General features: G+C 46.7%; 1 protein-coding gene across 3 annotated transcripts; it reads right to left on the bottom strand.

Moving 5' to 3' along the window:
* Positions 1–8,490: 8,490 nt before the first annotated feature.
* On the bottom strand, positions 8,491–12,324 carry HEY1 (hes related family bHLH transcription factor with YRPW motif 1). Of its 3 annotated transcripts, none has more exons than XM_037504375.2 (5): positions 12,072–12,324; positions 11,730–11,805; positions 11,519–11,614; positions 11,152–11,233; positions 8,491–10,256 (listed from the first exon to the last, which is right to left on the bottom strand). In XM_037504375.2, the coding sequence occupies exons 1-5, from the start codon at positions 12,158–12,160 to the stop codon at positions 9,673–9,675; spliced, it is 927 nt and encodes a 308-aa protein (XP_037360272.1). In that variant the 5' UTR covers positions 12,161–12,324; the 3' UTR covers positions 8,491–9,672. The 3 variants fall into 3 exon arrangements, with proteins under 3 accessions (XP_037360272.1, XP_037360327.1, XP_037360394.1); XM_037504430.1 differs by having other exon boundaries at positions 11,531–11,614; XM_037504497.2 differs by lacking the exons at positions 11,152–11,233; positions 11,519–11,614; positions 11,730–11,805; positions 12,072–12,324 and adding an exon at positions 10,703–11,001.
* Between the last annotated feature and the right edge of the window lie 1,183 nt (positions 12,325–13,507).

Genomic DNA, 13,507 nt, shown 5'->3' with positions numbered 1-13,507 from the left:
ATTATAGAATACACAGTGAGTGTCCCCTGAAAATTTGAGAATTGCAAAAATTGCAGGTGTCACATTATAATGTTGAGGTCTAATAAAATGATACTGACAGCCCATGAAAAACTAAATACCATAATAACTTGATACAGCTATCATACTCTTTGAAAAGGCAAGAACACGTACCTCTTGGACAGTGGGAAATTTTATTATTTTTTTCTTTAAATTCCTAACTTTATTATCAAAAGTAACATGCCATGCTACTGAATGTGGATTTCTTCTTAATAAAATGAATGGTGCTTCTTTCTCCCAATCGCTTCATGAGTATTATGAAAAATCACATCATCGGGCTTCCCTGGTGGCACAAGGGGTTAAGCACTGCACTGTGAAGCAGTCCGCAACCTCTGCAGCACGAGTTCAATTCCCGGCTGGCCAGGGAGCAACCCACATGGCGAGGCAGACCTCTTCTCCTGTCTTGCCTGCTGCTCTCCTCAGCTGTGTATTTCAGACAGTCTGCTTGTTCTGTTCCCCACTCTGTCTCTGGTGAATCCCTCACCCCACCCCCATCTCTGGCCTGTACCCCTGCTCTTGTATGCATAAATAAATGAATCTTTAAAAAAAATCACATCATCAAAATTATTAGTAATGTTCTAGTTGCTGACAATTTAGATTGGCCTTCATTTTGACAAAAACAAAGAATTATAAAATATCTAATTTTCAAAAATATTTGTTACACAGTCATTAGTCCCTGTCCTTTTTTCTGGTAAATATACCAAAAAAAAATTTACCCAGCCTTATTAAAGGAACTATTTTTTTTTTTTTAATTTTTTTTTTTTTTTAATAGAGGCATGTTTTTTATTTATTTATTTATTTGTTTGTTTGTTTTGTTTATACATGCACTGGGTACAGTCAGAAGCGCGGGAGGGTGAGAGAATTCACCAGAGCCAGAGCGGGGAGCAGAGCAGGCAGAAGGACCGAAGTACACTGCTGAGGGGAGCAGCGGGCGGCAGGAGAGGTCTGCGCGCCATGTGGGACCCTCCTCTGGTGGCCGGGGAGCAGCCGGGGATCGAACCGGCACCGCAGAGGCCGCGGGCAGCTTCGCAACCCAGCGCTCAACCGCTGCGCCACCGGGGAGGCCCTAAAGGAACTATTAATTATAGTAGTTTCTCTTTTATATAGAGGAACCAAAGGGATGAGTGTTGAGAATAAATGAAAAGAACTACTTAAGTTTAATTATGTGAAAGGGGAAATTAAGTCATTTCTGCTTTCACATTTCTTTTTTTTTTTTTTAAGATTTATTTATTTATGCATACAAGAACTGGGATACAGGCCAGAGGTGTTGGGGATGAGAGAATTCACGAGAGACAGAGGGGGGAACAGAACAGGCAGACTGACTGAAATACACTGCAGAGGGGAGCAACAGGCAAGTCAGGGGAGGTCTGCTGCGCCATGTGGGTAGCTCCCTGGCCGGAGATCAAACTTGTGCTGCAGTGACTTCAGACAGCCTCATAGGTTGCATCTTAACCCCTACACCACCAGGGAGGCCCTGCCTTCACATTTCTTACTGATGCTTTCTTTGCTTTGGTCTTATCACTTTAGGTTGGGATGCAATCTTGAATAGCATTTTGAATAGAAGAGTCAAGATCTTTATATGACCATTACCATCAATCCCACCAACTTTCACACTATTTCTGAATCCTTACATGTGAACATGACCCAAAACACCCTATTTTATAGCCCATGTTTTGCCTATAACATATAACATATAAACACACCTAAATAAGACAGGCAGAAATAGGAGGGCAATGGTGAGTTTATAGTTCCTCGGTTATCTTTAAGGAAGACTTCCCTGAAATCAAGTTGCAGAATTGTCCCTTTGGTGTCCTGTAAGTTTCTTGTCTGCAAATTTGGAATGGGCAAAGAATATGACTTTCTTTTGAAATATAAAACTGTGAGCTTAGTGCTATCAAGTTATTGCCAGCCACTGGAGCATGAGTTCTATCCTCAGCCAGGGAGCTAACCCACAAGGCACAGCAGACCTCTCCTGTCTCGCCTGCTGCTCCCCTTAGCAATTTATTTCAGTAGATCCACCTCTTCTGCTCCCCACTCTGTCTCTGGTGAATCCTCTCAACCCCACACCCTCCACATCTCTGGCCCATACCCCAGTTCTTGTATGCATAAATAAATAAAATAAATATTTTTTAAAATAAATAAATAAATAAATAAATAAACTATGAGCTTAGAGGCAGGAAGGTTGATCTTGCAAGTCAACAATTTCATATATGTTGTAGCTTAGCATCTGGAGATTGATGCTTATAAAACATCTGTATTCATGTGTCCATTACCCTTGGAAAGTTTAGCCATCCTGATCTGTTTCCTACTTGAAGCCCTTTTACAACATCCAGGTGGACCAGCCTCTGCTTCATGCCCTCTATCCCAGAGACCTCCGCTTCCATTTTCAGGCTCATGATATCAATAAGAAATATCCTAAGAGATGCCCTCCCAAGCTGAAATCATTCAAATCCTAGCTTTGTCTCTTAACACCTGGATGATTTTGGACAGTGTTTTCATCTTTTAAAAAAAATCTCACTTCCCCATCCTCAACAATGCTGACTTTTCAGAGTAACCACTCAATGTCATTTAGCTGATTAGTGAGTCTTCTAACAATTCCCTCATCCAGCTCACTTTCTATTTCTGTTCCAGGAGCTACTGAAACACTTAGTGAAATAACTTGCAATACAGAGACAGTATTCTACAGTGTCCCCCTAATCACCCAACAGCGTAAGCCTTTTCAAAAACATTGGGGGTATTTAAGGAATGGCTTATTCCTTGTGAGCTCTTAGGCACTGAGTGAACAAAAATACATTTTTCCACACATCTTTTTATAAGTGCTCCAGATGACCATGTTAATAATTTCTCTTAAAATTTTGCCCTATATTAACATTAAACTCACTGGTTTATGATATAGCAAACTCCATCTTCTTTTTAAAAAGATCCACACCTTAGTCTAGCCCCAATGGAAAACAGAGTGGAGATTCCTCAAAAGACTAAAAATGGATCTGCCACATGACCCAGCATGTCTATCTACTCTTAGGTATCTACCCAAAGAACAAAAAAATAAAACAATAATTCCAAAGGAAACCTGCACTCCTGTATTTATAGCAGCACTATTTTCAATTGCTAAGATATAGAAACAACCTAAATACCCCCAAACAGATGATTGGATCAAGAAGTAATATACAGGGCCTCCCTGGTGGTGCAAGGGGTTAAGAAACAACCTATGAAGCTATCCGCAGCCACTGCAGCATGAGTTTGATTCCCGGCCTGGGAGCTACCCACATGCACAGCAGAACTTTCCTGACTTACCCACTGCTCCCCTCAGCAGTGTATTTCAGTCAATCTGCCTGTTCTGTTCCCCACTCTGTCTCTGGTGAATCCTCTCACCCCCTATACCTCTGGCCTGTACCCCAGTTCCTTTTTGTGTAAATAAATAAATCTTAAAAAAAAAAAAAGAAGTGATATACATACAATGGATTACTACTCAGCCATTTGTGTCAAGATGGATGGAGCTGGAAGGGATTATGCTAAGTGAAATAAATCAGGAGAGAGATAATACTGGATGGCTTCACTTTACTATATTACACTTTTATTGTATAATATAGAGAAATCAAACAATAGGTCAAAGACAAACTTTAAAACTAACTCTTGGAAGCTGACCATGGCAAACAGAAGAGGAGGGGGTGGGGAAAAGAAAAGGGAGGGGCGAAAACAGAGGGAGAGAAGAGCACAATGGACTATGGTAGAGGACTGTGGGTGCTTTGGCAGAAGTGGCCATAGCTGAGGGGCAACAGCAGGAATTAAATGTGGCTGCAGCAGAGCTGAGGGGAAAGAAGTAGGCAACAATGTCAGAGAGGATGATTAAAGGCCTGATACAACATTCTTTAATTTTATGATTTGATTCCACCTTTCTGAAACATTCCTGTACACCAGAAACAAAATTATGCCCCAGAGGGGATATTAAAAAAAATTTTAAATTTAAAGTAGCTTCAGAAAATTTTCAGTAATCAACTCAGGGGGAATAAGCAGTCTCTTTCTGACTAATATGATACTTTTAATTCTTTTTTTTTTTTCTTTGCTAAATCAAGCTATAGACCATATAACAGCTGCTAGGAATGATTAGGAGTTCAAATTTTGGCGTGGTCTTTGAATTTGAGTCTATATCAAAACAACATAAAGTGCTTAACGAAAAGCATTCATTCACATTAATGGATAATATGGTGGGAAATTTGACAGAACTGTAAAGAAGCATGATTGTAAATGACAGTCTATCAGACATGAAATCTGGAAACCTGCCCAAGTCCTCAGACCCACCCTGGGACAGTCATTTACCTCAGATTTCTCTGGGGCTGTGGCCCTGGGGAAACAGTTCTGTGGCAAACACCCATCAATACCTCCACACAGCTCAAAACTAAAGGCCTGGGTTTCTTTTTCTTTGCTTCTCTCTTCCTTTTCCCTGCCCCCTCCCGGAGCAGAACACTGAAGTTTCTGAGTGAAAAGCCCTGCAGCTCATCAAGATCAAGGCAGGCATTATATTTCAAGTTGAGGTTCAAAACAGCTTGCTTTTTTGCTGGAACCTCTTAACTTCCTGAAATCAGATGGCGCCTTTTCGGACTTCAGGGTGCTGAGTCACCAGCGAGCTACACACTTGCTTTTTCATTTTAAGGCCCCAGATTGAGACCTCATCTTCTTCTTTGGCAATGTGAATACAGGGACCAAGTCAAGAAACCTTCAGAAAATGTTCCTGAGAAGTGTCCAGACTTAGAACAAAAAGAATAATTTTAACTTCTCTCTGAGGAAATTTGACAACCCAGAAAAAAAGTTCTTTCCATTATCTTCATAGGATAGTCTTTATAAGGCATCGCCTACAGCCGTCTAATTACTTAATTATTTATTTTGTATTAGCTGTGTGCTCATCCATTAAGCATATTCAAAGACCAGGCCCGACAAGGATGTTAGATGATCCTAGCCCAGGGGCTTCCCTGGTGGCCCAAGGGGTAAAGACGCAGCACTATGAAGCTATCTGCAGCCACTGCAGCCACTGCAGCATGAGCTCAATCCCGGGCAGGGAGGTGACCCACATGGCGCAGCAGACCTCTCTTGTCTTGCCAGCTGCTCCCCTCAGCAGTGTATTTCAGTAGATCCACCTGTTCTGTTACCCACTCTGTCTCTGGTGAGTCCTCTCACTGCCCCCCAACCCCATACCTCTGACCTGTACCTCAGTTCTTGTATGCATAAATAAATAAATCTGAGAGAGAGGGGGGAAGAGAGAGAGAAAGAGAGAGAAGATCCTAGCCCGCAGAGAAACATTTAGATGAAAGCCCAAGAAACTGAGCAATGTCTGCAACCCATTGGCCCAGTCTTGCTGGTAACCTATAAAAAATTGGAGATGCTCTTGAAAACTTGAAAGGTCTGGCTACACTGGGCCAAAATTACTGCTTGGAGACAATTGGCCTGACCCTCCCAACAGAAGGTGCTGGCAGCCTGTGTCTACTAGTAGGCATCCTACTTGGCTGCCTTCCAGCCTCTCTACCCGTCTTCTTCCCCATTCATGACCGTCCTTGTGAGTGTGGACCAGGCTTTCACCTAGTCCAACCGCTTTATAGGACAGATGAGGAAAGCAGAATCCAGAGAATGTTAAATGACTTACCCAAGGCCATTCAACTACGTAAAAGTGCATCGGGAAACAAAATGCAGGTGCTCTTCCCAAAACAGCCTCATCCCCCAGGGCTCTGATTGAGAAAGTCAGCCACATTTGAAGCAGGGCTCAGACAGGAGGCTCTGTTGTTATTTTAATTACAAATCATCATTGGAAACTAATGAAGTCATCAAAGCTATGATATGTTATTGGTATAGACCAGAAGGGCCTGGGGATAGCATAACCAGGATATATAACATTTCCTGAGAAATTTTAAACTTAAGTAATCCATATTTAAAATATGATTTTAATGAGTAATGGGGGTGGTGGAGTGGGAAGAGAAGCTAAATAAAAATCACATCCTAGGGCCTCCCCGGTGGCGCAGCGGTTGAGCGCTGGGTTGCGAAGCTGCCCGCAGCCTCTGCAGCGCCGGTTCGATCCCCGGCTGCTCCCCGACCACCGGTGGAGGGTCCCGCATGGTGCGCAGACCTCTCCTGCCGCCTGCTGCTCCCCTCAGCAGTGTACTTCGGTCCTTCTGCCTGTTCTGCTCCCCGCTCTGGCTCTGGTGAATTCTCTCACCCTCCCGCACTTCTGACTGTACCCAGTGCATGTATAACCAAACAAACAAACAAATAAATAAAGCATGCCTCTATTAAAAAAAAAAAATCACATCCTAGTTTAAATATACTGAATAAATTGTAAATATGTCTTGGACTTTTCTTTCAGAGATTAATTTGATGCAGGATTCTACCATTTCATTAATTCATGATAATACATTTAATGAAAATAAGTGGGTGGTTATTAAGGACTTTCAAGATTCTTTATCACTAGTGATAATTATTTGTCCCATAAGGTAAACTTCTGAGTCACTTAAAAATATTTTGTTTACATGAGTAGAAGTGTTATAAACATATATATGAGGGCTTCCCTGGTGGCACAAGGGGTTCAGTTGAAGCACTATGAGGCTATCCACAGCTACTGCAGCACTGCAAGAGTTGGATCCCCTGAAGGCCAGGTTGCTGACCCACAGGGCACAGCAGAGCTCTCCTGCCTCAGCTGCTACTCCCCTCAGCAGTGTATTTCAGTCAATTGGGCTTTCTATTCCCCAATGTGTCTCTGGTGAATTCTCTTACTCTCTGCCCTCTGGCCTGTACCCCAGCTCTTGTATGCATAAATAAAATTTTTTTAAAAACAAACATATATATGACAATGCTGGCTCTAATTATCCTGACGTTAACTTTTTATTCTAACTGCATCAATCCAGAAGGAAATTTTTCTACATTCATTTTCCTCCATACCGCTGGGCTTATCATAATTCCATCCTGTTTCCTGGGAATCTCTGACATCTCCTGCACCATTTTTAGAAAACTGTCACTTTGAACGGGTTTAAAAAGAAACCAAAATATTTCTTTGAAAATATGTGATTTTGAAAGTGATTCCCACAGCCTCCAAGAAAAAGGAAAAAGCACTATCCGAATCATGGTTTTGGCATCACTGACACGCAAGTGAAAATGACAGTGTCCTATGTTCTACCACTCTTTCAGCAGTCATTAAAATGAGAGACCTTGTTCTTTCTTACCACATTAGCATCTAGCTGAACCCAGGTACCACTGAGAAAGTCTAAGACAGTCTAAGCATGATGCTATTCAGGAATACTGTAATGCCATTTTGAAATCTCAGTTGCTAAAATTAACCTGACACTTGGCAGAAATTACCATCATATTCCATCATGACATTATGACAGCAAGTGTCTGATGGCACAGCCACCACTAAGAACTGAGCTGTGATCACCAGAACACTGGCATCTGGGGCTACATAGAAAAAGTTTGAGCGGGAGCTAGCATTTGAAACCGATTACAAAAAGGCCAGTCTCCATACCCTTCATAGAGACCCAGAGTCACCACTCAAGTTCAAAGTGCAACTTCTCTGCCTTCCCATTTTCTTTTTATCATCAGAGAAGGCAAGAGGACTCAGTGGTTGAGCAAAGAGGAAGGTCTATGTTGTCATCCGCTGGACCAGGTTTTCTCTCTCCTTTTCCACCACCTTCAGATCAAGGAAAATTCCTTCTAAGCTAGAAGAAAGCTACTTGTCAGGAGGACTACTTTTATGGCAATGGGAAGGCATTCCTCTCCCTTAGGCTCCAGATCACTACCTCTGACCGCCTGGCAGTGTTTTGCTCTAACCTAAAGCCATATATCAGCTTCCTCCATACACAACTCAGGAGTCAAATGCCACTAAAGGGTTAAACGAATTTCTTGGAAACTAAACAAGGAGAGACTCCTGGAGCTGTGCAGGTGCAGAATTAGAGCCTGCCACTGCTCATCATGCCACAGATTCCTGGGTCCCTGCACGGGGTCTCAGAGAGCAACGTTTGGTTTTTGTTTTGCACCTAAAAAAAAAGGAATAAATTTTCTCTTCTCTCTGCATAGAACTTAACACAGAGTGGATATTCTCAGTAAATATATTTCCAGTGGTCAAATGGTTTTAAAAGATTTCAGAGTCTTTTCCATCTTCCAACTCCTAGTCTGGCTTGAGGTTTTCAGTCTATAAATGACCATTTCAGGGCCAGATGATCTAACCTAACAGCTAAAAGGCTATGACCTTGGCAGGAGTCTGTCCAAAGTTCTGCACGATGCAGTCACCTTTATTCGATAACACAAATTTGCATAAATTAGAATTTCAAGAATAATGAAATTGTTAGACATAAGAAACTGATGACCAGGTAAAATAAAAAGTGGCAAAATAATTTCTCTTTTCTTAGCCAATAGAAGGCAGGCCAAAGTACGTAAGACATATATACAGCAGAATAGTTTGTTCTTTCTTTTTATTTAGTCACAGCACACCAGTACAATGGAGGTCAAACCCAATTCAGTGGAGGTCATTTAAACTACACCTGCTAAAGAAATAAAGCTGTAAAATGATGCTTTTAGAGCCCAAATCAAATCAAAAGAACCAAAAAAGAGAAATATCTTTTAAATATCTCAGCAACCACGCTGCCATGCACCAAAACAGAAAACACAGCATAAAAATTTCCAGTTAAAGGAAAACGAACAGTTCCAAGAAGAATTAGGTGATGCATTTAACAGGTTCCACTGGACTATTGGGTTGATCACTTGCACTCCATGATCACGTATCCAATGTTAACATATATGAATTTGAGATCCATGAGATAAGAATTTCCTTTCATTGCTTGGGGTTGATAAGCGCAGGCATAATGTATACGATCATCTTCAGTGTCTCCTCCCCACCAACTCCAAATGGGGACCTAACCTACAAGTGGCTCTTTCCTGGCTCAAGCCAGAATTGTAGGACCTGGCACAAGACAGCAGAGAGTCAACATGGAATCAGGACCCATGATGGCTTCAATATCCACCTTAGCGAAGTAGGACGCTGCGATTTAACTAGTCTTTTTTCTTGGATAAAGCTGATCATCTGATTTGTCAACGCTTTGTTCAGAAATATAAAATTCCATATAGTTCCCCACCCCCAAAAAGAATATTATTTATACAACACCTTAATTATCAAAATATTAACAAACAGCATCATGTTAACATTGACCATAGTGGCTTGGAAAATTAATTCTAAAAACAGACTGTAACTACACAAGAAAAACTGACCAAAAATACTAATTGTTAAAACTCCCAAAACTTTGAGGCAAAAAATGGAATCATTCCTAGACAGATAGGTTTACAAAGTAAATTAGGCACAGTACAAACCTATCATCCAGTGTTGGTTTATACTCGCTATTGCAAATTAATGTCAGAAACAGAACTCAACAACTACTTTTTTTTTAAACTGCTGGTACATAACACGATAAAAAAAATTAAAAAAGAAAAATTAAACCAACAAACCTTTAGTCCTTAAACAAGATTTATCTGCAAGTGTACCTTTTTCCTTTTTCCTTTTACTGACGACCTTAAGGTGATGTTGGCAACAGCCCAGCTCAGCTGGGATTTATACTTCCCCCTCCCTCATCCTACAGCATCAGTTCTTTAAAAAGCTCCAATCTCCGTCCCCCAAGGTCTATAGGGCTTGCCAAGGTTTGCTGCCTGCGTGGGTGCCGAAGGGCTCAGTGCATTGGGAGTGAGTAAGTGGAAGGAGCCCAAAGAGAAGGGGAAGGCTGACAGGGAGGCCACGGAGGAGAGCAAGGGCTGCGAGAGTTTGGAGGCAGAGGTGACCACAGGGAGCACCGGTCCAAGGCCGCCGCTAGGGGGCGCTCGCAAGCCGGGCGCCTCCGGATGTGCGGAGGCCAACCTGCCCTGGTGGTGTGGTTCCGTAGGGGAGGCTGCGGTGCCAGTGTTCCCGTGGCCGTTCTGGGGCAGCAACAGGGGGTGCGCGACGTGCGGGTGATGTCCGAAAGCGCCCCCCCAGGGAATGTGTCCAAGGCCTGCGTGGGCGCCGGTCGCAGCTTCCCGCTGGGAGGCGTAGTTGTTAAGATGCGAGACCAGTCGAACTCGAAGCGGGTCAGAGGCGTCTAGTCCTTCAATGATGCTCAGGTAACGGGCAACTTCTGCCAGACATTCCCGAAACCCCAAACTCCGATAGTCCATAGCAAGGGCATGCGCGTCAAAATAGCCTGGAGAAAAGAACAAAAGAAAAACCTCAGGGCTTCGCTCATTTCCAGCATTTCTTTACTCCCTGGCAGCCCTTCTTGGCAAATACCTACATCCTTTTAAAAAAAGGCATTCATGGCTTCTTCTGAAAGTCCAAATATTTTGGAGTCGACCGAAATCTTTGCATTAATCAACAAGAGAAATATGTTTGCTAATGCAAGTTCAAAGCCCAATTAGAAGCTGCCGAGCAGAAATTGGAATTATACCCTACCAGCAGATGAAACTATGCTCATTCCTTTAATGTTTTCCCTCAACAACAACAAAAAATACATCAAGGACAGAGAAACCACAGAGCAGTGAAATTCATTAGACACACAGATGTAAGTTATCATCATGGAGCTTTTAGGCGCTTGGTCCTCAGTAAAGCATTTTCTGGCTGGAGACAGATACACAGGCCTTGGTCTCCCACCTTCTGTTGGGTTTTCTCTACTTAACCACAACAGGTTTCTTTCCTCAAGAGTCATGTGGCAACTCATTTTTTTAATTTTAAAATTGAGACCATGTACTTTTTTTTTTTTTAAAGCTCTTTCTCAAAATGGCAAATGGCAATGAGCAAATGCGGTCAGAGCTACCTGATTTTATTCGGGTCTATCACAACTTTAGGGCACCTCATACACTAGATGATCTCCAAAAGAAGGTGTATTAGCTTAATTTGCAGAGGGCTAGGGTGATGGATTTACTAGGGGAAATCCAGTGTGCATTTGAAAATGCAGTGGCAGGTTAACACCACACACCATTTGCTTTCCACCTCACGGCACACAGTACAAATAAAGCAGCACCTGCACCAATCCTGACTGGCAGCAGTCGCTCACTGCACCCCACTCAGGGGCCTCACCAGGAATAGTAAGGAGTAAATACCTTTTCCTCCCGCAGTATGCAGCATTTTCAGGTGATCCACAGTCATCTGCAGGATCTCGGCTTTTTCCAGCTTAGCCGACCCCTACAGAAGAGAACACCAAATGTGGCACCAAATCATTTGGGGAACAACTTAAATACACACACACACACACACACACACACAAACTGAAAGAGAGGGAGAAAGAGATGCTTTGTAAATCGTAAAAGTACAGGCTAAAGTATAATGAATTGTCCTTGCAAAATACGTTGGTATCTGTATGGATTTGTCTCCATACAGATTATTTTTAAAGGTTATTTTTTCAATCCAAGAATGAGATTCAGAGTAACGAGGAAAAGGCGTAGTAGCTACATTGAGGGCTCTACCTACTTTCTCCATTACCTGCTTCTCAAAAGCACTGGGTACCAGCCGCCTCAATTCCGACAAACTGTTATTGATCCGGTCTCGTCGGCGTTTCTCAATGATCTGTAGAAAGCAGGCAAAACAAAGGCCATTCCCATTACGATTTTAATTCCAAAGAGAAGAAAGATGTCTCTTTCTGTTAATAACAAAACAAAACAAACAAAAAAAAGAGACTCACGCCTCTCCGTCTTTTCCTGGCCAAGATCTGTGAAGACGTAGTCGGGGACATCGAACCTAGAGCCGAACTCAAGTTTCTGAATGGGAGGTGGAGGGGGGGGGGAAACACAGAAATCGCCCTTAATCCAAAGGCGGTGATCCGAGGCTCGCCCCCAGCCCTCCCCGCGCTCAGACCGCCGTGGCGCGCCGGGCTGCGGGCACCGCGGGGCCCTGGCCCGGGAGGGCGGTGGTCAGCCCGCGCCGCGCAGAGGTCAGGGTCGGGCACGGCGCCGGCCCCGGCCGCTGTCAGCGCGGCCAGGCGTTGCTCGCTGCCCGCCCGGGCTCCTCCCGACGCGACACGCACCCATTCTCGTCCGCACTCTCCTTTTCCACCTCGATGGTCTCGTCCAGCTCGCTGTCCGAGGAGCTGTACTCGGGGTGGGCGCGCTTCATGCTGGCTGCGCGGGGGCTCCGGGGCGGGTCGGCGCGGCGGGCAGGGAGGAGTTAAGAGCAGCGGCGCCTCTCCGCGCTGGGCTGCTGGCGTCCCGAGCACACTGATGCCGCTCGCGCTCAGCCTCCGGTTAAAACTCAACCATCCCTTTCCCACGCTGCGCCCCTTCCCAGGGCCCTAGGGAAGGCGGGGGAGTGCAGGGGGCGGGCGAGGGGGCGGGAGGGCGGGGCGGAGGCTCCCGGGCAACCGTCTCCCTTCAGCCAATCCGGCTTGTCGCTTCCCTGATTGGCAGCAGCTCCGCCCCCGCCCCCGTCCCCGCCCCCGCTCTGCGGCGGTGCGTCGGCTCCGCGGGGGCTCCGCGGGGGCTCCTCTGGGTGGGAAGGAGGAGGCGGCGGGCGGCGGGCGGCGGGCGGCGGGCGGCGGGCGGCGGGCGGCGGGCGGCGGGCGGCGGGCAGGCGGGGGAGGCCGGGCCGGGACACAAGCCCGCCGGCGGCCGCGGCCCCGCCCCACCCCGCGCGCCCCGATTGGCCTGGCCGCACGCCAGGGCCGCGCCTGCAGCGCCGCCGGTGAGCCGCACGCGCCGCGGGCCGTGGGAAAGTGCCGGCGCCGCGGCCGCCAGCCAACCCAGCCAATCCAGGCGGCCGGCGGCGGCGACGGCGGCCGCGCCGGCGGCGACGACGGCGGCGGCGCGGGGCGTCCGCGTGAATGGAGAAGAATGGGCCGGCGGGGAGCGGGGCCGCGCGAGGGCGCGCCGGCGGGGGCTGGGCGGCCGCGGCCCGGGCCCCCCGTGTGAACCTGTAATCGGAGCCCGGGCTCCGAGCGGCCCCGGAAGCCGCCGCCTGCGCCGTGGAGAATCTCGGCTGCTGAGCCGCCCGTGCCCGGCGGCGGGGGGCGCGCGCCCGGGCGGGCCGAGCCGCGGCACCTGGCGGGGCGGCGCGCCGGCGGCTCCGCGGGAGCTCGCGGCGCCGGGGAGCGCCGGGCTGCCCGCCCGCCCCGCTGGCCCCAGCCGGCCCCAGCCGCGGAGCCGAGCGCGCGGGGGCGGGGCGGGGGCTGGACGCGGTGTCGGAGAACCGTCTTTTTTGGTTTCTGGGGCCCTTTCCCCGCTTGCCCGCGATCTGGCTTCCGCCGGGAGCTGCCCAGCCCGCAGGATCGAATGAATTCCCCTGGGCAGCTAATTTCCGGGGAAGTGAAGCGCCTGTTTTCTTGGCTGACTAGGGAGGGAAAAAAGCCCCTGGGGATATTGTGTGTGTGTGTGTGTGTGTGTGTGTGTGTGTGTGTGTTTGCCTTTTTTTTTTTTTCCCCTGGCTTTGGCGGCCAGATCCTCTCAGGGCGACAGGGTGGCGGGACTG

This window comes from Talpa occidentalis, unplaced genomic scaffold, assembly GCF_014898055.3.
Source record: "Talpa occidentalis isolate TD23 unplaced genomic scaffold, MPIMG_talOcc4v2.1, whole genome shotgun sequence".
Taxonomy (NCBI): domain Eukaryota; kingdom Metazoa; phylum Chordata; class Mammalia; order Eulipotyphla; family Talpidae; genus Talpa; species Talpa occidentalis.
This window is presented reverse-complemented; position numbering and strand designations above follow the sequence as displayed.

Coding starts and splice junctions, on each gene's coding strand:
- HEY1 (XM_037504375.2), bottom strand. CDS start 12,160: ATGAAGCGCGCCCACCCCGAGTACAGCTCCTCGGACAGCGAGCTGGAC. Junction 11,806..12,071: donor GAGAGTGCGGACGAGAATGG/GTGCGTGTCGCG, acceptor CCTCCCATTCAG/AAACTTGAGTTCGGCTCTAG. Junction 11,234..11,518: donor AGAAGCAGGTAATGGAGAAA/GTAGGTAGAGCC, acceptor TCTCTTCTGTAG/GGGTCGGCTAAGCTGGAAAA.